Source organism: Coturnix japonica, chromosome 34 (assembly GCF_054131305.1).
Source record: "Coturnix japonica strain WE chromosome 34, WE-NBRP24, whole genome shotgun sequence".
Lineage (NCBI taxonomy): Eukaryota > Metazoa > Chordata > Aves > Galliformes > Phasianidae > Coturnix > Coturnix japonica.
In genome coordinates this window covers 2,061,932-2,087,941 of record NC_140696.1, presented here as the reverse complement: position 1 = coordinate 2,087,941, position 26,010 = coordinate 2,061,932, and the positions used below count along the sequence as shown (strand labels likewise).

The following is a 26,010-nucleotide window of genomic DNA, read 5'->3' as shown; positions in this document are numbered from 1 at the left end:
GCATCAACATCCAAACTTCAGCTCCCCAAGCCCACAAACAGCACAGAACTATTCCAGTTTTGCTCACTGCAGTGCCACACAGAGGAGTGACCCTTCAGCACAGCCCTCCAGCTCCTTCTGTGATCACACACTGCTGAGTGGCAAGGAGGAACAAGCCAGAAGTGCCAGCATCCCAAACCAAGCACTATACAGGAGGTACAAACTGGCTCATCAGTACCACAGAGCAAGCTGCTCATAAAAGGCTCTGTTTGAGAGGCAGTGGGTGTATTTTCATGCTCGTGGCTGAACCAAATGACTTCTTTTCAGTCAAAGAGTCAACAAGTTGATTTTTTGCTTTGAAAACCACTGAAAATATTTATCAAATAGCTTTAAACCCCAGCACCAAGTGGAACAGCTCGCTGGAATTCCCCTTCCCCTTCATAGCGAGCACAGAATGACGAAAGGCAATCATTTGCTTAGCTGTCCTCATCAGTGCCAGCAGCCAGCGAAGCGTATCTGGCTGTCGCTTACTGAAATCACAACTGTGCTAAGATCCAGCCTTGCTCGTGCAGGCACCTGGGCTACACTAAAAGCCACCAGGCTCCCAATCCCTGTTCTGAGCATTCCTCTCCTGCTACAGGTTCCAAGCAGAGGCCTTCTGCCTCATCCTGGGCCTGAGATATCTCTACCTGCAGTGGAAACCCAGAGCCAACATGTCCACACTGGGTCAAAATGCTTTGAAAGCTTCCAGAGCTCATGGGAGCAGCATGCCAGACTGGGTGGTATCCAGCCAGGCAGCACAGCTAAGCCAAAATAGGACACAGGGTGGAAAAGTGAGCCAACTCTTACAAACAAGGGCAAATTTCAGCTGTTTGAGAAGGAAGCTGAAGAGGGAACACACCAACACAGTGGCACAGCCCTACAGGCACATACCTGCCATACTTCCAGGTGGAAGCATAGGCCTGTCTGGCAGCAGCTCGTCATCAGAGGTGGCGATGGTTTTGATGGCATTGTGGTAGAGTGGTGTGGAGCTGGGCATGGCGTACTTGGACATCTGAGACATCATCAGAGAAAGGGGGTTCTGGGAGGGAGATGGATCTGGAGAGGAAGTAAAAGGCATGTTGGGGTTCATGGTGCTGGAGGCTGGTTGGTTGCTGGCTGGTGCAGAAGAGCTACTCCTGGGCCCAGAAGGGAGAGAGCCTGCAAGCAAGAGAGAGCACAGTTTAGCACTGCATACACACGGCAGCTTGCTCCCATCACACAGCAGATTGTTCCCTCCTTACAGGGGCAGCCATCAGAGGTAGAGCTAAACCACAGGCTGCACCACTTGCCTTTCGGGTTATTCCAAAGGGTCCTTTTGGGACCCCTGGGGAAAAAAAAGTACTCCAGAATAATTAGCCATGAGTGTCTCCCCACTCCTGCGAGAGCATTGCAGACATAGGGGAAAATGGTCTAGCAAAGGGGTGGCTTGTTCCAGGCTTCTGGATGCTCACACACTCACCCAAACACACACACAGGCACACCAGCACACAAGGTACCAACATACCCTGATCCAGTCCTGCCATGGACGTGGAGGAGTTCATGCTGAGCGTCTGCTTGCTCTGGTTGACTCCTGGGCTGGGCATTGTGGGTTTGGGGGATGGCACCCAACCCGGGGAAGGAACAGCCATAGAAGGGGACTTCAGGCGGCTTGGTGAGCCAGTTGGAGAGCGGACGTTAAGTGAGGAGCTCATCACCTGGGGAGACTTTAGGGGTCCAGACTGGTTAGAAGGTGGCATGCTGACCATCTGCGATGGCGTCTGCGGGGACTTGAGGTTGGCAGAGGGTGAAGTGACCAGTGGGGAGTGCACCTGGCTGAGGGTGGGGGATTTAAGGTGACCCATGCTGGGGGAGTTCATCTGGCTGATGTTGATGGTGAGGTCGGAGGGTCGGCGGCCCAACCCCCGGGAAGGTGCTGGGTGCATATTGGCCAGGTTTCCCCCTTGTGCAGGAGCGGGATTGGAGGCTGGGGGCAGAGGGATGTGGCTGAGTCTAGTGGTACCACTGATGCTTCCGACAGGCATGGTGCCCTGCTCAGGGCTGAACATGTCTGAGGCATTGCCCATCTCCTGAGGCATGTTGGGGTAAGGTCCCTGCCCACTCGAGAAACCTTGTTGTCCTTGGCTGGGGAACTGGGAGGGAATCATCATTTTCTGTGGTCCCCCCAACATTGCACTGCCGTTGCCATTCTGAGCCCTTGCCCTGGCCAGCTCCTCAGGGCTCATACCCTGATGGGCCATCATGTCAGGGCCCCTCATCTTCTGCGACATCATCATCTGCTGCTGGGGGGTCATCTGGACATTGAGATTCATGTTCATGTTCATGTTGACATTCATGTTCATGTTGAGGTTACCAGGGCCCATGGGTGCGTCCATGTCCCGAAGGCCTGACTGGCTCATAGGGGGACTCAGTATCCCTCGAGTTCCTGCAAAATCCATTCCCATTGGGTTGTTGCTCAGATTGTCCCCTGCTATCTGCCCAGCAAACATGGATGGATCCATCTGTCTGTGAGCCTGTATCATCCTCTCCATTTCCATACCCTGGCTCATGGAGTTGCTGGACATCCCCATCGGCCTCTGCATTGCCACCGGGCGTTTCTCCATCAGCTGGTGCCGCAGAATCTCCTCCCTGGCACGTGGATTCATGAACCTTTCAGGGTCCCCCTGCCCTGATGGGTAGGGCAGGGAGCCCTGTGGGAAGTTCCCGGGACCTCCCATCGGAGGCAGATCATCACTCCACCCCATGCCAGGCCTGACCGGCCTCTGCATGGCATTCATAGGACCAAGAGCATCCAAGGGCATGTTCTGCATCCCTCCAAAGCCAGAGACTCTCTGTATTTGATTTCCAGGGAATCGTGGCCCTGGGAAGGGTGGCCCTCCCCTTAGCTGCATAGGGTCCTGCACGTCCATGGGTCCCCGCAGCTGGCTGCCCATGCCTGGCGGCCACTGCTCCCCAGGCTTACTGTGGTAGGGTGGGGGAGGGCCACGCATCATCATGCTGCCCATAGATTGTGGGATCATGATTTCCTGCATGGGTCGGCCATGGATGCTGATCTGCTCCTCCTTCCTGCGCTTCTCCTCATAGTACTCTTCCTGCAGCTTCCTCCAGGCCACCTGCTCTGGCGTCAAGCTGTCCTGGTTCAGCCGCTGCATCATCATATTCATCTGCTGCCCCATGTCAGTGCCGGGGTGGTGGGGCACCTCGTGTTCCAGGCTGGGGCCACCAAGGCTCTGGGTCTGGGAAATCATGGACTGCAGAGGCTCTTCGTACTTCTTCATGCTGGCAGGGGGTGCAGGGGGCTGGGCAGGAGCAGCCTGTGGCTGAGGGGCATTCCCAGCCTCTCCCATGCTCTGGGTGGACTTCATGAACGGCTCAGCCTCCCCGCTGCGCAGCAGCAGACGTTCAATGTCCCGCAGGGTCTGCAGAGAGCGCTCTCGGTGCTCCAGCTGCTCCTTCGAGAGCCCTTCTGAGTTCATAGAGTTCCTGGAGCCCAGACCTGACTGCCCATTCCCCTGCATCCCCGAGCCTGGGCCCTCCCCAAGGAGGTTGGAGCTGGACGTGGCAGAGTCCACTTGCCCAGGCTGCATGGTGGTGGTCGATGCAGTGGGTGTATTGGGGTGGTTACTTCCAGGCTGGTTGCTGCTGCTGTTGTTTCCTATGGAGTTGGGAGTCAGTTCTCTTCGGACATCTTCACTCGTCCCCTCCTGGGGCAGGCTGTTGGGTGCAGGTAGAGCTGTCTGACTGATGGCCTGAGGTGGAGGAGGAGGCTGCGGTGGGGGAGGCTGCGGCTGTGGCTGACTTGCTTGAGGTGCTGGTGGCTGCGACTGGGGAGTGTTGGCAGAAGGAGGGTTAATTGGAACCTGCTCAGCAACTCCCAGCACTTTAGGAGCTGGCACCTGATGGAGAAAAAGGAAGACAAAGTGAGGATGAAAACACTCCAGCTATTCTTCCCATACCCTACAGGAAAACAATCTGAAACACGCCACATGGCAGCTCTGCCTTCATTCCTCATGGGGAAGAAGCAGGCCCCATCACATGGCCTGGAAATACAGAGTCATGTATTCTGCCCACATATCTGCGGGGCCACATATCGTGCCCCAGCCCAAATTCTTCACAGTTTACAGCAACCAAGACTCATTCTGAAGTGGCTTCAGAGAAAAGCACTTCTCACACTGCTGAAAGGGAATTCTGATCCCCTGTTCCTCCACAGCTGAACCAGGAGCTGGGGGAAATAGCCATGTCAGAACGGAATGGTCAGCAGCACTCGCCAACAGGAGCATTGGGTCCATGGCCAGTATACCTGGTCTAGCTTTGCCCGTGGGACGTTTTGCTGATGATAGGCCAGAATGGAGTCAGCTCGGCCCTGCAAGACAGCTTCCGCAGCTCTGGGGAGAGAGAATCAACCACTCAAGATCAGACATTGTGCCCCATCCCGGGCCCCAGGCACCACCTCCTCTCTTCAGTCCTATGGGAACAGGGAATTCTTAGGAGGTCAGTAGGAATGGGGGGATATTCTCAGCGTCCTCACCCCTGTCCTGCACAGGTCACAGAGAGGTTTTCCAACTGAAGATCACCTGCCTTGGAATTTCCCTCTTCCCATGTCCTGTGCTGGGCCTTCTGCTCTGCTTTGTGCCTGCTGCTCCATGCTGCCCTATAGGAGTCTGTTTCCAAGATGCTCTACCACACATGACATATGATCTAGCAAAAAGCCCTAACACTCAGTCTTGCTAGATGCTATGGCTGAGACAACGCAGAACAGAAGTGAGGAACTGAGCGGTGAACACCAAGTGTTACACGGCATTCCCTGTGACAACCCAACCCCTCCAGATCAGCAATCCACATTGCTATGGGTGAATGGACAAGATCCGCTGCTTACGTGTTAGCGAGGTGTGTTGTGAAGACGTAGACGAACTGCGAAGGCTGCTTTCCTGTTCCACCACCTCCACCTCCAGCACCATCCGACCGTAAGCCTGGGGCAGTACCATGGGGTGTGCTGGAAGAACTGGTCTCATTCAGGTTTGGCAGCGGGTTGGACCCTGGGCCAAGCTGCGAGGCCGTGGACATTGCAGGATCTGCTACATTACAGTCTGTGGGAGCACAGGACAGGAGTTACTAAAGCCAGTGCTGCAAGAGAAGCAGAGCAGCCTTTGCTAAACGGCACTGCTGTCTGGACCAGAAAGAACAGATGAAGGGAAGCAGGAAGGCTCCCTGCACCACCAGATGGCAGCAGCCGACCAGCAGTCCCTGCAATCTTGGTGGCCGATGTCCCCAGGCACCAAGCAGCCCAACTCCTCCTTTGGTCTCTCCTTCATCTCAGGGTGGCCCCAGGCTCATCTTATCTCCCTTCCCATGGTGGTAACAACAGGCACCCGGGTAGCAGGGGAAAGAGGAGATGCTTTTCACCAGCGATAATTATTAATCATCATTAATTATTGAGTAATATTCCTAATTAATATTAATAAGCATTGTAATTAACAGCAGCATTCATTGCTTTCCTCTTGCTCAGCTCCATACATGCACTACAGCCACTGAGCCAGGCTTGCTCTTCTCTTACCAACAGTGAATGCTTGGACTAGCAGTCAGCCTGGGGCAAAGCAATGGCACTGAGGGATGTGGTCAGTGGGCAGCATTGGTGGTAAGTGGACAGCTGGGCTGGATGACCTTGGAGGTCTTTTCCAGCCTCAATGATTCTATGATTCCAACCAGCTGGCAGGAAAGTCTTGCAGTCTTGCCTTCCATCCTGGTCCTTGTGAACCACACAGAGATGTGGAGATAAACATCTCAGGATAGACGGCTGCTGTGCACTGGCAGGCATGAAGGCCATACGTCACACAGCTTTATGGGCACGTTTGCTGACTCACAGTGATACTGAACTGCCAAACAAGGGAGAGCACTTCCTCCAAAGCAAAAGAAATGGCCGTGTGTCATGGTTTTGGAAGAGCTCCCTGCTCATGTTGGGCAGCTCAGCCTTGCCTGAACTACTGTCAAGACACCAAGAGCATCTTTAGCCTCATTTGTACAGTTGAAGGTATCTGGGCAGCACAGACATCCAACCTCAATACCTCCCCCCTCCAGCATCTCAGTGGCATCTCCACAGAACAAATCCCACCCCTCACTGTGTGGCTGCAGATCTCTCGGAGCACAATGACCTGCCTCACTTTCAGGAGAGATGTGGCTTTATTCAAGACTCTGGGCTGGCCAGGAGGTAAGCACTCACTGTGTGCACTGCTGATGGGCTTGTCGTCTTCCTCGCTGTCTGGCCCAGAGCACCATTCGTCCCCACTGTACGGCTGCTTCCTTTCCAGCACACACCGCCTCTTGCTGCGAGGAGCCACCTCACCTGCAAAGGACACAAGAGTCAGAAGAGCTGAGCAGAGCTGGCAGGGGGCTGAGAAGGCTCTGCCTGGCTGCGGTGAAAGAGGTTGGGGAAGCACGGTGTGCAAGGCCAAGCTTGGAGCTCACCAACCACATCCTGCAGGTATCTGGGCTGGCACTGAGACATCATCCCACGTGGTGGTCAAGGGGCAGCCTGGGGATGGTGTGCCAAGACCCCGGGTGGCAGAGAGACCCACGCAGGGCTTGGCCGTGCTGTCAGACATGGCCTCGTGTACTCTGAGCACTGTGCCAGAGCTGCAACACAATCCCTTCCAGCAAGGCTTGTGAGAGGCCTGGGATGAAAGCCCTCCAGCAGCAGCACTGCCTGGCCTGAGATACCTCTCGCAGAACATCTCTGCAGCCCACACCAGGCCCAAGCTGTTACCCGTTGGCTGAGGATGCTGGCAGCTTGTTGGACCCAAGGATTATCCTGTGGGCACAGCCCAGATGCTCGCTGACTGAGAGGCACAGCACTGGCTAACAGGAAAGCACAGTCAGTATTAGACGTCTGCCATTCAGAAAAGCTCGGTCTGGCACAAGAGACAGACAGGGAGCTTGCTAGAGGCCTGCTAGGTTCCTCCCCGCTCCCTCGCCAGCTCTCTTCTCTGAGAAGACCTCCCAGGTACTTGCATTGCCTGGCACCAGCAGAGCACTAAATCCTGCAGCTCCCCACCAGGGCAGTCAGCACTCGAGGTCACTGCCTCATCCCTGTCCTCCTCCCTTTCTCCACATATGCACTGGCTCTGCTCCTCTGCAGGTCTGCACTCCCACATGCACACCATGCATCCTCCCAGCCAGACCCAGGGCTGCACGGCTCTGCTGATGAAGTACTGAGCAAGGCTCCTTTTCATGTGTTTTTGGTTGTTGTTTTTTTGGTTTTTTTTTCCTGGCCAAGAGCTTCAAAAGGCAATCAGTGGTGAGAAAGGTCATTAAAAGACAAGTAAAACCTGAAGATGTTCACACCCTTGTTAGGAACAAGAGACATGGACTCGGCTGTTTGAAGCCATTCATCAGGCAGGGGTCTTTACACCCTCTCTGAACTCAGATGCTCCCTTGGTTTCACAGCTCAGGTTGGGGCGGCTTGGAAAGGAAGCAGCTTGTCTGAAGGCACCCAGGAACCTGGGGTTAGAGCTGGGAACAGAGACCAGACGACTTTCAAAGGTCCCTTCCAGCTCTAAGGGTTCTATGATTCTATGATGGGTAACTTCCAGCTCTGTGTTAAATCCAATGTAACACTGTCTGATCACTCTGTTGTATACCATCTAGAGGTCTATGGGGCATATTAATGCAACATGTCAGTGAACTGCAGGAGGATTCAGGCATTCCTGATAATGTTATTTCAGTAGCTTTCCTGTGTCACATGGAGCCACTGGGTGCCATGCTGTGTGAGATGCAGGACAGCACAGGGAAGGTTGGTCGGGACTGAGGAGTCAAAGGGTTTGGAAGCACTGACTCAGCCCTTTTTTAGAAGCCGAGTGTTTCTATGTAAGAGTCATCCACAGCTGATGAAACCACAGATAGCGACCCTTACAGCACCTCCTCACTAACCAGGCAAGGAGGTGGGCAGCTGCAGGAACACCACAACAGCAGCTCTTTGCCAGCACTGAGGAGACAGAAAGCAACTAAACTCTGTCCTGAGCTGAAAGTCTGTACATTGCAAGGCAGAGCTGCTCAGAACAGTGAAAGTGAAGCAGGCTCTTGCTTAGCATTCCTCAGAAGGCCGTTCAACCCACAGCGATGTAACCAGCAGTTTAAGACATGACAGTGCTCAGCCACTCTGCTCCTTGAACTGCAGATGAGACAAATGGTGATGCACAGGCTGCCCGGGTAGGTCCAAAGAGAAGGGCAGCACAGAAACACAAGCTGCTCACAGCTGCTCCCATCCCCACTCCTGCCAGGATGCTTGGAGCAACTGAGAGAAGGACTTCTGAACCACAATATAGGAGCACATTACCTTTCGACTCTGTGTCCAGTGACGGGGTGCCGGCTTCTCTCTGCTCTCCAGAGTCCACTGAGATGCTCCGTTCCCGTTTCACCTTGCCTTTCAAGGAGCTGAAGTTTGGGACAGTGTTCTGGCTGTTTTTCAGTCCAGAGTTGCCAGGGGAGATCTGGGTGGCCTTGCCGCCATGGCTGCCCGCACCCACACCCTTCGAGCCCAGGTTGCAGGTGGGTGCTTGGCTCACGTTGTGGTGCTGGGCCGGGGCACCGCTGCTGCCTGCCTTGCCATGGCTGGGCAGTTTGTTGTCAGGGTGCATTGGATTGGCTGAAGCGTCCCACAGCACCAGTGGAGGGAGCTCCCAGGCCTTTCTGTCACAAACCTGCAAGAGAAGAGGGCAGAGGGTGAGCACGGTGCCCCACACAGCAAGGCAGAACACAGAGCTGCTCAACCTGCAGCTCAGCAGCCAGCCCTGGGCACTGCTGTGTGCATCCCTCATGGCTTACGACTACCTCTGACATCCCACATGGGACAGGCACTGCAGGACCTCGGCCAACCTCGTCTCTGGAGCACCAGAAATGGGCTGCTTGGGATGCCCATCTCCAACTTTAGGGATGCAGCTCTCGAACAAAGACCTGTAGTGTGTTCATTGCTAAAGCCTCTGACGGTGCTTGTGGGGAATGAAGAGCATCCCAGTGAGAACCGCTCCTCGGCTCTCCTGCATCAGGGCCTCACTCTGCCCTGTTACAGCCCTGTCATTACTCTTCCTTTGGGGAAGGAAAGCAAGCCACGTGTTTGGGGAAGCTGAGGTATCCCTGTCTGCTTGCATACTTCTATGTTGTTGGCATGACACCCCCTCCACACAGGCAAGAACCTTTCCCTTGTATAGGCAGACGCATTTCCCAGCACGCAGGGGTTACTGAGACCACGCTCCTCCCATCTGGACTGAGCAGCCCAGATGCTGAGCACAGGTTTTTTTCTGCCACCCTGGGACAAGCAGCACCAAACCCAGCAGCTCTAAATAGAACACAGTGCCCAGCAACACCGTGCACACCACCTCCAACTTGCTGGTGATGGCTGCAAAGCACAGGCTGCATCTTGCAACCGACTGCCAGGTAGTTCCCTGCCTATCAAATGGACTTCTCCACACCTGCCCCCTGCATCAGGGCTGACTGGTATGCAGCAGTGTGCAGCAGAGCCTGGCACAGCAGCATGCGGCAGCAGCACTACTGCACATCCCCACTGCTCACACCATACTGCACATCCCCACTGCACACACCATACTGCACATCTCCACTGCTCACACCATACTGCACATCCCCACTGCACACAGCCATACTGCACATCCCCACTGCACACAGCCATACTGCACAGCCCGCCCAGGCGTTCCTGCCTAGTTAGCAGCATCATTTGCGCACAGCTTGCCCTATCACTGCTCCCTAACTAGCGACTCGTTAGCTGCTCCCTCCTCCTCCCCGCACACCTCTCTGAGGGCTCCGCTTTAGCCCGGAGGAAGATGGTGAGCCACAGTGCTGATTAATTTTCACAGCACATAAGGGAGTTGCTAGCCCTTTAAGCGTCAGCCAGCCTTGCTCGCGCGCTCTGGTTCTCTGGGGACCTATTAATAGCAGCTGGAAAGATCACATCACTCTCTGGATATTTATACCCCTCATTCCACACCAGGAGAGATTTATGTCAGAGCCGCGGTCCCAGTGCCTGCCCAATTGCTCTGTCAAAGCGCTTGCAGGGGGAGGGGAGCGGAGTGGGAAGGGAGACACAGAGAGGGCAAGCGGGGAGGAGGAGAAGGTCCATATGGCACAGACTGCGGCATTAAGCACACATGCTGCCTGCAATCACAGCCTGGCCAGCCTTGGGGAGCCTTCACCCCGCTGGAAGAGGCTGCTGCCAGACAGCATTCCAGAGAGCCAGCCCTGCAGCAGCTCGTGCCGCCGATGGCCCCCAGCCCTGCCTGCTGCTGCACCAGCTCCACACCGTGCAATTTGTGCAACACATTGCAGAGCTGTCCTGAGGGTCACAATCTGATGCACACCCAGATGCCGTTAGATTAGCAGAGAGGAGCTACCGCCGCCGCTGCTATCAGCGAGGAGACGCGAGTCCGCCTGCGGCACATCTGCATGAGCGCAGTATTTCATTCAAAACAGATCCCAAAGTGCTTCACCAAACACGCTCAGCAGCACTGCAGCACAACCCGAGCTGTAGCTGAGCACAGCACAGATGTGAGCGTGCTGAGGAAGGAGAGAGAAAGCCAGATCCCTGCTAAGACCGTGCCCGCAGACTGCAGAGTGATGGTCAAGATGCACCCACTGCCCCTCTGGTTCTCAGGTCAAACTCATTCATCAATGAGTCAGAAGCTGGAAGGTCCCTACCAAAAGGCCCAGTAGTAACCCCAGCCTTTTCAGCAGCCAAGGAGCCACAGAACGGCTCAGGTTCTCAAAGCTCACCCAGTGCCACCCCCAGCCATGGGCAGGGCTGCCCCCACCAGCTCAGGCTGCCCAGGGCCCCATCCCACCTGGCCTTGAGTGCCTGCAGGGATGGGGCACCCACAGCTCTCTGGGCCCTCTGAGGAAAGGATTGCTTCCTCACATCTAACCCACATCTCCCCTCTTGTAGCCTAAAGCCATTCCTCCTTGTCCTGTCATATCAAAGCAGACATGCCTACCACACTACATCCCCATCGTGTAACCTCTCATTGCAGCTGATCATGGAAGGTGCTTCACTCACAGATACCATGCAGACAGCCACCCGCCTCGAGCAGCCTGGATAACCTCAACCAACTATTCCATTCAGGACAGACATCCCTCAGAACGCCATGAGGGAGGACAGCTGTCAGCCCTGCAACACCCAGCAGCCACCCCAATGAAACCATCAGGTGCAGAGCAGCCTCACCCGCTGCGAGGTCCCCTACAGCACATTGTGTTCTAAGGGCATCTAATTATCGTTCCTCCTCCTTTCATTTTGGGTGAACATCCCATACCTTGCCTCAGCTGATGATAGCACAGCAAGCCATCCGGAGCTGACTGTGACCCATCTCCTATTCTGTTCTTAAGAGAGCCCAGCCACACCACACTCACAAATCAAGGCCAGAAGCAACTGCCTGCAGATTCTACTGTGCTCTCAGAAGCAGCAACAGTTGGATCTTGTTGGAGAGGCATGGCGGGACTCCACCCCAGCCTCCCATCTGTCTGGCTGCAGCATGCTGATAGACATCTTGATTGCTGCGAGCTCCTTGCACACACCCCTTCCAAGCAGATTCCAGCAGGCATGCCACGCATCTGGGCCGCAGAAGAGAATTAATTAGCAAGAAGATACACTGACACGGGCAGACAAATGATCCAAAACGTCTCGAAAAGAACACGAGAAAAAAGGAGATTGCATAGAAATGTGGCTCCCTCTGCAATTTAGCAACACACACGCTCCAGCCCAGCAGTTTTAAAGACAATAGAAAATCTAATTCCCAGTGGCTACAGCGAGGAGCCAAGACTCCTGGGTCCGAGCCCTGCTGCCACCAGATCCGTGAGTGATCCTGAGCTTGATGGGTTTTGTCTGGTTGCCTTGATTTCCCCATCAGGAAACAGGGGGCCAACCTACCCGATGAGGGGAAGGAGCAGGCAAAGCTCAATCGATAGCTCTGCTGGAAGAAGGGCTGTATCTAAATGCAGAGGGAGAATATTTGTGTCTTGTACGTCTGAGAAGCTTTAAATCAAAGAAGATAAACCTCGCACAAAACCAACAAGAACTGCTCACAGCAAAGCTCTGAACAACAGCAGAAGGGGAGGAGGAAAAACTGGGCGAGGAGAGACTGGGTTGACAAACTCCCAGTCCCGGAATTGATAGCTGATAGTTCAGGAAACCTGAAACCCCAACGCCTTCCCAGAGGACTTTCTGGTGAATCACGCTCCCACTCTGCAAGGAACAGCAACACAGATTCCCAACACCACCGCAAGTATGCAGAGTGTGCAGTGCAAGGCAGGAGAGCTCCAGCAGCACTGCCAGCACAGCAATGAAACCTGGATAGCTCTGGACTTGCACAGGGTGGATATCAGCCTCCCGAGCTGTACCAACATGCCCCACCAACAGCAGACAAGACGAGATGCGTTGTGATGAAGTGATGCAACCAGCTGACAGCAACTGAGCCCTGCTCTGCCAGCCAGTAACAAGGGCAGGCTGCTGCTGCAGACAGAGCTGAGCACACTGTGTATGCTGGCAGCACAGCATTTGAGCACTGATCTTGTGACAGCCCTGATCCAAAATGTCCCACGGATACCACCATAAACTCAAGTGGGTTCTGAAGTTACACAATCATAGACCATATGTCGGAGGTATGTCCATAGGTTGGAGGGGACCGACCTTAAAGACTGCCCAGTGCAGCCACAGCCTTCTCTTCTCCAAGGTGCACAAGCTCACTTCCCTCAGCCTGTCTTCACAGCAGAGGTGCTCCAGCCCTCTGAGCATCCTCATGCCCTCCTCTATACCTGCTCCAGCAGCAAAAAGGGACAGCACACTTTCAAAGAGATAACAGACTGCTTCATTAAAGTCAAAGCATTTCAACAAGGCAGGGGCTATGACAAGCTTTCCAGAAGCAAGATTTCTGATGTCTGAGATTCCTGAATCATTTCTGATTTGAGAAAAAGACCAGATTCAGACATTTGCCTTTTTTGCAATGCAAAAAATGTTTGTTCCAAAACAAACTGTTTTGTGAGACCATTCAGAGGACTCAGATCCAGTTCCAATGAGAAACAAGCCCCCCCAAAACAGCAGAACTGTATAACTGTCATCCTGCCATCTCCAGCCAAGAGTCCAAGATGAGCATCAACAGCCAGAGGAGCCCTGAAAGCCACCTGAGCCCAAAAAGCACAGCTCAGCACCAGCATGCCATGCTGCAACTGTGGCCACAGGTCTCAAAGGTCTCAAAGGAGGATAAAATCTCAGCATCACCTTCCCTTACATCTATAGAGAGACATACCCATGTGAATAATGCTCAGAAATGCACTGGGTGAGCTGTGCCTCACGCTGCCCTCTAATACATTGACAGTCATGTGCAGTAGGTTTGGAGGTAAGACCTTGAATACCCAACTTGCCCACAAGTCTCACAAGTGAATCAAGTCTTGCCTAGAAGTCATGCAAGTCAGGTAAGGCCTGATGTGTATTGCCATGAAACCACTGAATCACAAAGGGCTCTTGATTGGAAAGGACCTTAAAAGATCATCTAATCCAAACCTGCATGGAAAATGGTGCCTAATGAGATTATCCAGTGCCCTGCCCGACCATCCCCAAATCATCATGCAGTTCCTGCTGTTTCAAGTCGTTTTTCTGTCCCTGACCTGTAAAAAAAGCCTCCTACTATTCTTCAGCCCATTCACAGATGGCCCTGGTTTTCACCACTTCTTCTAGGACAATTCATGTTTTTAGAGCCAACACCCAATGCCATTCTGAGCTCTTAGAAATGCAGATTCATATACCTCCACCCATACTTCACTTCTGATGCTAAAAGCAGTGCTAAGATACAAGGAGTACTTGGAACCCTGCCCTGCAGGACTATCCTTAAGTAGCAAGTAATCTGCAAAGTAGCCCTGGGACATTGGTGGGTAAGTTGGTCTGTATTCCAACAAAAGCATCAGAGAATGTCCTCAGATGGAGGGGATCAGTGCACAGCACTGCAGGTGGGGCCTTCCAGGGGCAGAGCGGAGGGGCACAACCACCCCCCCTCCCTGCTGCCACCCCTCTGTTGCTGCAGCCCAGGGCACTGTCGGCCTTCCGGGCTGCAAGCGCACACTGCTGCCTCATGTCCCGCTTCTGCCCATCAGGACCCCCAAGTCCTTCTCCGCAGGGCTGCTCTCCACCAGTTCTTCTCCAGTCTGTGCTCATGGCTGGGACTGCCCCGACCCAAGTGCAGCACCTTGCACCTGGCCTTGCTCAACCTCATCAGTTCTCATGTGCCCACTTTCAGAGCCTGTCCAGGTCCCTCTGGATGGTGTCCCTTCCTGCTGTTGTGTCCACTGCACCACTCAGCTCGGTGGCATCAGCAAACTGCTGAGGGTGCACTCCATCCCATTATCTGTCACTGACAGAGATGCTGAACAGCACCGGTCCAAAAATGGACCCCTGGAGGACACCACTCAGCACCGGCCTCCACCTGGACATGGAGCCACTGACAACAGCCCTCTGGCTGTGACCATGCAAACAATTCCTTATCCACTGAACTGTCCAAATCCACCTCTCTCCAATGTGGAGATAAGGATGTGGTGCAGGACTGTGTCAAAGGCACAGCTCCAGGTAGATGACAACAGTTGCCCTCCCTTTGCCCCTCGATGCCATCACTCCATCACAGAAGGCCATGGGATGGGTCAGGCATGCTCTGCTCTTGTTGAAGCTGTGCTGGCTGTCTCGGATCACCCCCTCATCTCAGTGTGCCTTAACCTCTCTTCCAGGTGCATCCCCTCCATGTTCTTCCCAGGCACAGAGGTGAGGCTCACTGACCTGTAAATCCCATTTTCCATTCTACTTTTCTTAAAAATCATACCTGGTCCCTTCCCACACACTGCCAAAGGGTTTCTGCTATGCTATATGCACAGGACAGGAGGGCAGTTAACTCCTGGCACCCCTCCACCTTCAACCCAAGAGAACCCAGCATAGTTCCCAGCCACTGGGTAGCAGACTGAGCACCCCTACCCACTGCTGCCCCACGGACTGTGGGGTGGAGCCACTAGGTGTCACCCTCACCCAGGGCATCCTCAGCCCAACGCTGCCCAACTGGTCCCCATGTCCAAACCAATCCCTAATTCTGCATCCCAGCTCTCAAACCAGGATGCAGACAGCTGTCCTGAAGGCCACAGCCATGCAGTCTTGGCAGATGTTTGTTCTCCTTCCTCAGAGGAACTCAGCACGGAGGTGGCTGCTGCACACTGCAAGCAAGGGCTGGTGATCCTACCACACCTTGCAGAAAAATCCTTCCAAAACAACAGCCCCTGGCGAGGTGATGACCCTCAGAGATCTATGCTGCGAATCCCAGCCTGAATAAGGGCACCCCCCCACCCCTCAATGCTTTGCACCCCCCTCCACTGCACAGCAGGACTTGTGCTGCAACAGTGTGCAACAAGCAGGTTTACCTTCAAGGATGTTCCATAATGAAAAAAATGGTAGGAAGGTTTGGGAAGGAGCTGATCTGTATTGCGTATACCTCCTGGTGTCCTACAGTTTACAGCCTGCTTTGGAAACAGACCCATTTTGGGGCAGAATTGGGCTCCTCTCCTGTGACCTGTCCCTGCACTAAGCACAGTGAACAAAAAGCAATGAACACATTGGGACTCTGTGAGCTGACAGAAGCAGAGGCTGGAGCACTGTGCTACCAAACAGCCCAAATCACTGCATCTGTGTGCACACCTCCAAGCAAGCACACGTGCACCGCATCACCTGGGCCAGAAAGGCAGCAAAGGGATGGAAGAGCAAGGCTGGCTGCCCCAGCACCTTGCACAGAAATCATTATCCATCTGCAGTGCCTTCTGGGAGATCGGACTGCAGAAGGGATGCAAGAAGTCAGCAAGCACTCCTCTGCGATTATAAATAACAGCCCCAGCACACAGCAGAGCTTTGGCTCTATATTTAAACCTTGGCTGAGGTCACTTCCTTTTCCCAGCAGCTCCCTCAACCCCCACTCTCTCTCGCTCTTATTTGCATGCCATCATGACTCAGGCACATTGGGGTTTAAGGTCAAAGGGGAAGCAGCCGTTCATCTGCCCTGCAGGAAATTCCACCCTGGGAAACCCTTTGCCTTCCCCAGCACTGTTGGGGTGGGCAGTGAGGATGTGCTGCTGAATGGCACCGGGCTTTACCGGCACGGTGCTGCTGGGGGCATGGCACAGGGATTTCCCCTCCGAGTGCCCTGCAAGGGCAGCTGCTCCACCTCCTCACCACGTCTCAGAAGCCTCCTCCACATCCTAAGTTGAAATTTCCCAGCTTCTCCCACGTCGGGGTTGCAGAAAGGCATGGCCTGTCCCGCAGAAGCAGCCCAAGGTCCCAGGGGTTGCTCTGCCCTTGTACAAACCCTCCCACAGTTCGCCGAGCTCTTGCAGAGACATAATTATCTAACCCTGACCCATGCTGCCAACTTACAGCAGAAACAGGCAGAAAGTGCCAGAAATCAGCCCATCTCGCTAATTGCAGCTCTCTGGAAGGGCTGCAGGATGAATGTTTAACAGCAGCCAAACACACACACCGCAAGGAGGGGCCAAGCAGCAACCTTTCCTCGGGGCTGCCCCCAGTCAGCCCTCTGCTCCAACAGGAGAGAGATGCCTCATTGATTTATGGTGCACAGAGCTGGCAAGGGCTTCCCAAACTCCTCCAGCCCTCACGTCTGAGGCTCATAGGAGGCCCAAGCTCTGAGGTTTAGAATGCTCCCTGTGGCCACAGCCCTGTTCTCTGCAGGCAGATAATGCTCCCGAGCTGTTTCACTTGCACTTGGTACAGTAAGTGAGGGCACTAAGCACTCCCAGCTCAGCCCATGTGCTCAGCTCCAGTTACACCATCTATTACAAAACCCAGAATGCACAAACAAGAAGAGTGATGGCGTTGACAAAGAGTTGGGTACAATTAGGAAGAAAGAGCATGGAGCTGTCTAGTGGGAGAGCTGGAAACATCCCTATTGGATCCAGGATGGCCGTTTACATTTTCATATAGGCAAATGGGATACAGGGTTTCCAGTAACACTGACTGGTAAGGTGATGCAGCAAGCACAGGACATGGTCACGGTCTGAAGACTGGCAGCCAGAAGATCCCCATGCTCAGCCTTGGCATTCCAGCCAGGATTCAGGAGAGGGAATCTGGGACAAGGCAGGGGTGTTTGAGGCAGCTCTAAAATGCCTCAGATCAGCTTACAGGGATCTGACCAGCATCATGGACAGCAGGGATGGAGACGGCAGTTCACTACAGCCCATGCTGCAGAGCAGCTCCTTCAGCAGAAAGGCAGCACAGACCCAGCCTTCAAAAAGCAGCACAGAGATGCCCGCTCCTTTTCCAGCCATGAGTTATTCATGCTCTCCTGACCACAGACGGTGCAGCTCTGACTCTGTCTGTGACCCTGGACATAAGCCTGTGTGCCAGCAGTGCTATCTGCTGGGGGGCAGCCCTGCCCACAGACAGGGGTTGGGGCTGAGTGACTTTAAGGTCCCCTCCAACCTAAGCCCTTCTATGGTTGTATGATCACACTGGTGAGGCATGAGTGCTCCTTCCAAGGCTGTGCATTTACAACAGGAATTAGAAGCAGGATCGGGAGAAGCTCTCTGGCCCGTGATCACGTTACAGGACAGGAAGGAAGAAGGCACTTTGATCAGGCTGGAATCGCTTTACACAGCTTCCACGCCAATATCTCAGCTACTGGAATTAGCACCCCAGCACCCCAAACATCCCATTCCTAAAGACACTTCCTGCTCCAGTGTGTGTTAGGGCCGGGGCTGCGCAGCTGTTGGTGGCTGTGCCAGGGTGGATGCAGGATGCTTCCAAACCAAGGTCACAGTGCCTGGAGGCATGGAAGAGAAACCTAGAGGGGATGTAAGAAAGATGGGGACAGACTCTGTAGTGGGGTCTGTGTGATGGGAGAAGGGGAAATGGCTTCAGACTACAAGAGGGGAGACTGAGACTGGAGATAAGGAAGAAGGTTTGGCACTGAGGGCACTGAGGGCAGTGAGGCACTGGCACAGGTTGCCCAGAGAGGTGGTGGTGCCCCGTCCCTGCACACAGCCAAGGTCAGGCTGGACGGGGCTCTGAGCACTGCTGGAGCTGTGGGTGTCCCTGTGCACTGCACGGAGTGGCACCGGGCAGCCTTGCAGGGTCCCTTCCAAGCCAAACCATCCGATCACTCTATGAAATGGAGACTCACCATGCCTCTGGCTTCTCCATTCACACCTTTTTGAGTTCAGAGGCTCTGTCCCCCCAGCCGCTGCCCCTCCACATGCTCACAGGTGCCAGGAGCCGTCCAACCCACCCACTGTCCCTCCTGCTCCACATGTGCCCCATGAGCTGAAGCTGGCAGACAGAGGGTTAAAGCTGCCCAGGGAGCTGCAGGAAGCCTCCTCCTGCCTGCTCAGAACAATGGGGCTGTTGTGGAGGCCAGGCAAGTGTGGGCAGCTCCCTGGGACTGGCAGTTACCAGCCTGCCTGGTGCACTGCATGCTCTCCTCCGCTGCAGGTAGAAGGGGAGAGCTGGCTGCTGGGCTTTCCTGCAAGCCTTGGATGAAAACAGCCAGCCCAGACACATGCGTGCAGTGCAACCTGGCTCCCACCAATCTACCTGGGTGCAAAACGCAGAGCCACACATTGGATCTGCAGCCGAGAGAGCTGGAAAGGACAAAGTGAGGCTGGAAGGGAAGACACCCATCGTAATATACGCTACCAACTACTACAGTGCATGTCGTAAGAACACAGAACGGCTCAGATTGGAGGAGACTTTAAAGATCATCTAGTTTCAACCAACCTGCCGTGGGCAGGGTTGCATTTCTTGGGGCAGAGAGCAGATTAAATGTATTCCTCTGTTCTTTCCAGCTCAGGAACTGTAAAACAAGCCTGAGACGCCAGGAATACGATGGGAGAACTTTTGGCCATCAAAACCTCTGGGAAATCTGAGAGCTCTTCAACTCAACTCACACATACGAACAGAATCACATCCAGGGAGGGGATGAATGGGTGAAGGGCAACAGGAACAGTCTGGATTTGGGATCAGTGAGCCCAGAGACCTGGAGGTGATGCTGCAGGCTTCAGCTCCTGCATTACTCTAAGCCTCGATGGGGGAAGGTGCAGTGCAGCTCAGCAGAGACTCAATGCATACAGGACTGAGCACAGCGTTCCACACACGCTGCTGTGTGTGATCCCTGCAGGACTGACTGCCAACCCAGCACTGCAGCTTTACATCTCCCACCTGAGGGCATCGTTTTCTTCCCAGCCTCCCCATCGCTCTCCCCTCAGTGCTGCTCATCTCAGCCAAGCCCACTTGGAGCTGCACTATGCAAGTTAAACACAAGACTACTCCAGGTCCCAAACAGGAGGCTGGCTGCTCCAAAGGAAGGACTACAAACAGACCTGTCAGCACAAACACATCACACTCTCTACTCTGCAGCCAGCACTGTTCAGAGCAGCACACAGATTTTGGTCTTCTCTAAATATTCAAGAGATGAGGGCAGGACAGCGCATGCTCTGAGGTCACGGCCGCGTTCCCTTCAGCTGCTGTTCCTTTCAGCGTGGCTCCGAAGACCACACAAGGGTTAAATCTGCCTATAAATATCTGTTCTCAGCAGGGCTGCTGCTCCGAACCCTCCAGCCATCTGTTCTAGCTTTCCCCCATCTAAGACTCTAACATCTGAACCACGCTCAGATTCTTAGGAGCGCTCCCAAAAATAGCCCAGCACCGCGGCTGCGCTGTCACCGATGTCTGTGAGCACAGCGGTGTGTGCGGGGCCGTCTGTGTCAGCAGAACCCCGAAGCCGTGCAGATAGGAACACGTCTGTCTGCTGTGTGTGATGGCAGCAGGCCTGCACCGGCACCGAGCTGCCTGCATCCATGTCGGCGTGGGTGTGCCTGCCTAACCGCAGCTCCACGGGAGCATGTTCACACCAGCACCAACCTGCGGCCGCCTGCAGCCCGCCCAGCAGCACAGCAGGGCAGGGACCACGCAGGTTCTCTTCTCCAAAGCTTGGCTTGGAGATTCAGCCAACCCCACCTCCGGGCACCAGAGTCTCACTGCACGAGCAAGTAAAGCCTGATCTCTGCGCCAGGCCGCCCTGCTGCCGTCCAGCCGGGGCTTGCAGGATTTCCCCAAGCGCTCTGCATGATTTGGGGCAAGGTTCTAAGGGCAGGTACCTCCGAAACCATGGTGACAGTATTTGTGGAGAGAGCTCTAAATTGCAGCTCTTCATGCATGCTCTTCATGGAGCTCCTCATCCCCATTGAGGCCAGGTGGGATGGGGCCCAGGCAGCCTGAGCTGGTGGGGGGCAGCCCTGCCCATGGCTGGGGGTGGCACTGGGTGGGCTTTGAGGTCCCCTCCAAGCTAAGCTGCTCCATGATTCTCCAATGAGGCTTTTGCATGGGGATATGCTGGGAAACAGCCTCAGCAGGCAGAGCCAACTCAGCTATACTGTATTTCTGACAGAGGAGGAGGGAGAATTGATCTGGGTATTGATTTGATGCAGGAGTTGGTGCTTGTTTAAAAGTTTGCCCACAGGTCAGACCTTGTTACAAGCAGCTTTCCTGGTGATTAGGTTAGAAAGAAACTGTGCCAACAGCACTAACCAGGACAATGTGGAACTGACAAGTCTTGTTTCCTATTCTCCAATAAAAACAGAAGCAAACAGGTGAGCAGCTGGGGCCAAAACGGGGCTTTAGAATCCATCCCCAGGTTTCCTGCCAGCATCAGTTATGATCAATCTGCAAACACACTTTCAGGGTAGGACTGAGGAGTTCAGGGTTTGCATGGATTCTGATCTAACAGATATCTGCTAATGCTTCCAACACTATCTGCTCCAGCAGCTCAGGTGCTCGGTGGGCTCTGCTTTTGGTGAGAAAGAAGTGTGGCTGCATCGTGCTCCCTGGTTCCATCACAGAGGCCCTCACTTATTGCTACAGAACGTTCCTCTGCCCACACCTCCTCATGCCCACAGGCACAAAGCTCTTAAGGGACTGGGACAGGAGTGAAGAAATGGAGCCCAGTAAACTGGAGCCATCCATCAGCACTGATTTTGCCTTTTATGTCTCTTAGCCCTTATCAGTGAAGCAGCTGCACCCCATCCTTGCCTTCGCTGCCTTGGAAGCATGGCTTGCAGCTGAGTGCTGCTAGATGACCGAGGAAAAAACAAACCAGTTCAGAGCAGTGCAGGTATCCTCAGATAACCGCATGCCTCACAGCAGCCAAGCAGCTGCTCGCCCTCATGCAGCATTCTTGCTGAAGCACACAGGAGCCAGAGCAGAGCCGGAGCATTTACTGGGATTTATGCATTTGGAAAGAAGAAAAATCAACGTACAAAGTCTCCACTTTACCCACGTGCTCAGCACAGCAATGCAACGTCCCCTGCTGCAGGGACCCCCATCAGCCCTCAGCACTGACTGCTTCCTGCACCCTGCTCAGCTCTCCCTCAGGTGCTGCCATCCCCAGCACTGACATACAGGCTTGAACCCAGCCCCACACATAGGGCAGAAAATAAAACCCAGCCCTGAGACAGAACCAGAGGTTTGTTTTCAATACATGAAACTGTCAGTAGGTGCAGGAAAAAAATACGGGGCGGGGGGTTGAGGGAGGGGACAAAACCACATCTCTGCTGCTGGTGGCCGGCCAGATGACTGACTCAGCCAGCTTGGTTGCCTGCCACAGGGATGTAAAAACAAAACCGAGCTCTCTGAGAGGGGAGAGAAGGGGATTCAGAACGCGTTCTTCCAATGCGTGATCCTACAGCAGCATGGTGTGCTTGAAGAAAATGGCTCCTCTGTCCCTTTGACCAGCAGCTCAGCACAGAGCCCGGTGTAGCTCAGTCCTTGTGCTGCTCATGCCTGCAGCAGGTGCCAGCCGTCACCAGCACCATCCCCAGCTCCGGGCAGCTGCTCATTGCCCTCCCTCTGTCTGCAGGCACTTCCCCACCTCCGCCTGCTCCCTGCTGGAGGAATGTGCGCAGGGCTGGGAGGAGTGGGGAAGAGCTTGTTTTGAAACACTAACTGCAATGTTATTTATCTGGATCCCACGGTGCCCGTGGCACAGCAGCCCCGTTCCCAGAGTGCTGTGCAAACACTTGCACACCCCCCCACTCCCTTTGCAGCGCAGCACACGGCTCTGAGCACAACCGGACCGCCACGAAACCCCGTGTGAACGAGCAGCACTTGGCACTTCACATCACAGCAGGCATTACAAGCACGATCTGGCGAAGCCTCGTGAGCCTCCCACGCAGCCATCTCCCCTAGAAACTGGCCGGCCTCCCTGGAGACTAATCCCTGTGTGAGTTACCTACGGAGCCGATGGCACACGGAGCTCAGACTTGGGCTCTTATCAAGGTATCAAGGCTTGGAAGCCAGGAGGAGAACCTTTGCACTTTGGCTCCTCAACATGGAGACAACATCACTTGTTCACAGCAGAATGCCATCACCCGTGAGTTGCTCTGCACGAGGAATCACCTTCCAAGACCTGCAGAGCTGCAGATGTGCATCCCATAGGGCAGCAGGTGCTGCAGGAGGCCGGCATAGGGTGCAGCATCAGCAGGAACGGGGCAGGCAGAGAGACAGTGCCAAGGATGGGACCCACCACCCCACACTGCGCCCTGCGCTGACCACCCATCCGCTCTTTCAGCAGTATTCCTGGTTGAAAAAGAGAGAAAAGGGGCTGTGGGCTGGGGAGGGGAGTGACGGTAGAGGTTTGCCGTGGAGCTAAAAGGGAGATTTAGTAACTGTCGGAAAAAATGGCTGCTTTATTGCAGGCAGCTTGTAAACCCTGGAGCCTGAAGGTCTGGGAGTAATTTCTCCCTCCCACGTGCTGGGCTCAGTTTGTACTGGGGGTCAGGGGTCAGTGCTTTTCCAAAGCATTCTGGGAAACACGCCAACTGGAGCAAGCTGCAAACACCGCTCCTGCAGCACGGAGCTGCCCGAGGAGCCGGCACCGCGAGCTGCAGCACCATTAACCCTTTGCAGGGACACCCATCCGCTGCAATGCCCTGCTGGGCCGCCATGTGGGCACTGCGGGAGGGGGAGAGGGGATACAGGGGCAGCCCGGGTGGTCCTGCAGGAGTGTGCATCCAGCACGGCACAGCTGCTGTGTCTGAGCCCTGCTGCAGGTTGGGTGCAGGGAGTCAGACACTGAGACACGAGCAGAACCAGCGCCTGGTGCCTGGGATGCAGCGCTGGTGTGGGAGAAAATCACCTGCTCCGGTGCAGAATGGAGGATACCTGTCCAGAAGCACAGTCTGTGCGCTTCCTTCAGCCCAGATGCCCACCCTTACCCCACCAAAGCAGCAGCAAGCACCAGGGCACAAGCACAGCACTGACCACATGCTGGGCACCTCTAGAAGGCAGCTCTTCTACGGGCAGGGCAAAGCTGCTGGCACCCCTATGTGCAAGGGAAGGATGCCATCCCTCCCCATCCCTGGCACCGGGGCACAGCAGTGCTTTCCTCCCACAGCCATGCCATGCCCTGCTGATGCTCTTCTCTCCCTGTTTGCACCCAAAGAGCCTCACAGCTCGGTCTCCTGCCTGGCAGAGCCCACCATCAGCACGTCGTGTGGGAGCCACGCTGCTCACAGCATCGCTTCCTGCGAGCTGGCAGGGGGTGTGGCTGTGCCTCTGCACTCCTCCGCCACAAAGACTGTCACACTGAAGATGATCCATCTCCCTCCAAACAAAGACTTGTGCCTTCTTGTCTAAATCCCTTTGAATTGTGCTCGCTGCTTTCTGCGCGGGTACAAAATGGCCATATTTCCCTATGGGCTCCGTTCATCCCATCTTCCCAAGCTCCCATTCTCACGTCCCACCTGCAGTCCCTGCAGCTCCTGCTTCCCGACCTGCCTTTACACTCACAGCTACCGAACCCTCTTTCATCCTCCCCCTCCGCTCACTCCTCCCCATCCCACAAACCCCAGCCCTTCTTCTGGGCTTTCCCTGCAATCACAGCCCAGCACTGCTTCACCACCTTCAGCACAAGGAGCCTGCCGTGCCCCCTTCATTCAATCCATCCATTTTTTCACTCCCATCTCCACAGACACCTGATGCCAGAAGCTCCTTACAGGGCAAACCCTGTGCTGTGGGAGCCAGGGCTGCGGGATGAGAATGTCCTTGCAGTCTGTCTCCATCCTTTACTGTACCAAACACATCTCCTTGCTCCTTACACTGAAACCCAGCAGACCGAATGCTGCTTTGCAGGGTCTATGAGCCGCTCTCAGGAGGACCAAATCCTCCCGCTGCTCGAACACAGCAGAAAGAAACACATTTCCCTTCTCCCAGAAGGAGTACCTGGAACAGCAAACTTTGCCCTCTGCAGCTGCACAGGACGGAGCGAGGCAGACATCAGAGCAAAGCATCCGCCCCTGGCAGCGGGGCTGCAGCTCCCAGCTGACCTGGCTGCAGCACCTCCAGCCAAATGGCTCCGAGCTCTGCCCACACTCGGTGCACATCTCTGGCCCCAGCCGCAAGCTGGAGCCCAGCCAAGCAGAGGGCTGCCTGCCTGCATCACGAGCCAGAGCAGGGTGAGCATCACATTGAAGCCTTCTCCCTCCGTCAGGCACCCTGTTTTGTTCTGTGGTGGTTGTTTTCTTTTTTGCCTTCCCAGCTATGGTCTTGTGAGACCGAAGGCTGCTTGGAGCTGAGCCAGCACCAGGGAAACCACCATTTCAAGGTCCTGCGAAGGAGCCTGTAAGAGCAGAAGGGAGCTTTGGCTGGGCGTGGGGGGGGGGGAAATGATGCACAGAGCAGGCTGTTCGCTGGAAGCTGCTGCTGCTTGCCAGGAGGCGGTGGGGGGAGGAGGCAGCAGATGTCCGCAGACAGCATTTGCTGAGAGCCTGCAGCACTCCAGCCCAGGGAGGGGAGGAAGGCGGCGGCTGGTGCCACTGCTGCTGCATTGTAATTGAACAGGACAAACATGACAGTCTGCTGCGAAAGCTTACGCTGCCTTTCCCTCTAATAACTGCAAGTTTAGAGATGGGAAGCAGCAGTCCCAGGACAATGACCCGGGGTCAGGACGGTGCTGCAGGGAACGCTGAACACCCACCTGCACCGGGGCTGTGTCTGCCTGCAAGGACCACTGGGAAGGTCCTGCTGCAGCCCACCAGTTCCCTCTCCTCTTGGTACACACAGCAGAGTGCAGGAAGGAGAGGCAGTGAGCATCCAAAGATGCACAGCAGGAAGCAGAACACAGGGCTCAGCCCACCAGCCTCCCCCTTCGGGCACCAGCTCTCCCAGCACCCAGGTGCCCTGTCTCACAGCTGCTTCCCCGCAGCAGCAGCTGGCAGGGAGCGCTCAGGTTTGCAACAGCCCCGTGCAGCTCTGAGCTCTGAGTCTCCCCTTCATTGTAAAAGTGGATGATGGAGAACACAACCGCCGCTGCTGTGGCAGGCAGCCAGCAAACCCAGACCCAGCAGCGCTGCTCTGTGCAGGCGTGAGGTGTCAGCTGGGCTCTCGGACGGCCCACGTGGCTCCAGTTTCCTGTCTCTGGGCAGAGGAGGTTTGCTTCCTCCCCGCAATAAATGAGGCCGATCAGAGGAGCTCTGCCACCAGCCACACAGTAATGTGGGCTGCCTGGAGCCAGGCTTCTCCCATAGGTTTTGTTCTGCATCCAGGATGCTCTGCAGAGACGGTGGGTGATGGGAGCTGCACCTCACAGACTGTCCTGTGCCACCAGCACACAGAGGGTGCAGCAGGACCTATGCACACCATACCATGACCTGCCCAAAAAGGCCCCAGGACACCCAGAAACATCAGCCATCACCCACTTCGGATGGAAAGGAACTGACTTCAGCCAGAGGGGCCTTTGGCTCATTACGCAAAACCACCCTGGGGCTTGTTGTTCAGATCAAATGGAGCAGCTCCTGGCCCCCTCCCACAGCACACTGAGACACAGTCTGGCACTTGGGTCCACTTGAGTCCTCTTAAAATAAAAATTAATTGATATGCAAATAAGATGAGGCATTAGATTAGTCTACTGGCCCAGGGCA

At 55.0% G+C, this 26,010-nt stretch overlaps 1 protein-coding gene across 1 annotated transcript in view; it reads right to left on the bottom strand.

Moving 5' to 3' along the window:
* Positions 1 to 26,010, bottom strand: part of BCL9L (BCL9 like) — a 38,410-nt gene that overhangs the window by 4,584 nt on the left and 7,816 nt on the right. The window contains exons 2-7 of the mRNA XM_015884058.3: positions 8,348 to 8,711; positions 6,236 to 6,358; positions 4,895 to 5,105; positions 4,319 to 4,403; positions 1,526 to 3,914; positions 913 to 1,179 (exon numbers count right to left, since the gene is read on the bottom strand). Coding sequence (XP_015739544.2) covers positions 913 to 1,179; positions 1,526 to 3,914; positions 4,319 to 4,403; positions 4,895 to 5,105; positions 6,236 to 6,358; positions 8,348 to 8,648 — 3,376 coding nt within the window. The 5' untranslated portion in view covers positions 8,649 to 8,711. The remainder of the gene's footprint in view (positions 1 to 912; positions 1,180 to 1,525; positions 3,915 to 4,318; positions 4,404 to 4,894; positions 5,106 to 6,235; positions 6,359 to 8,347; positions 8,712 to 26,010) is intronic.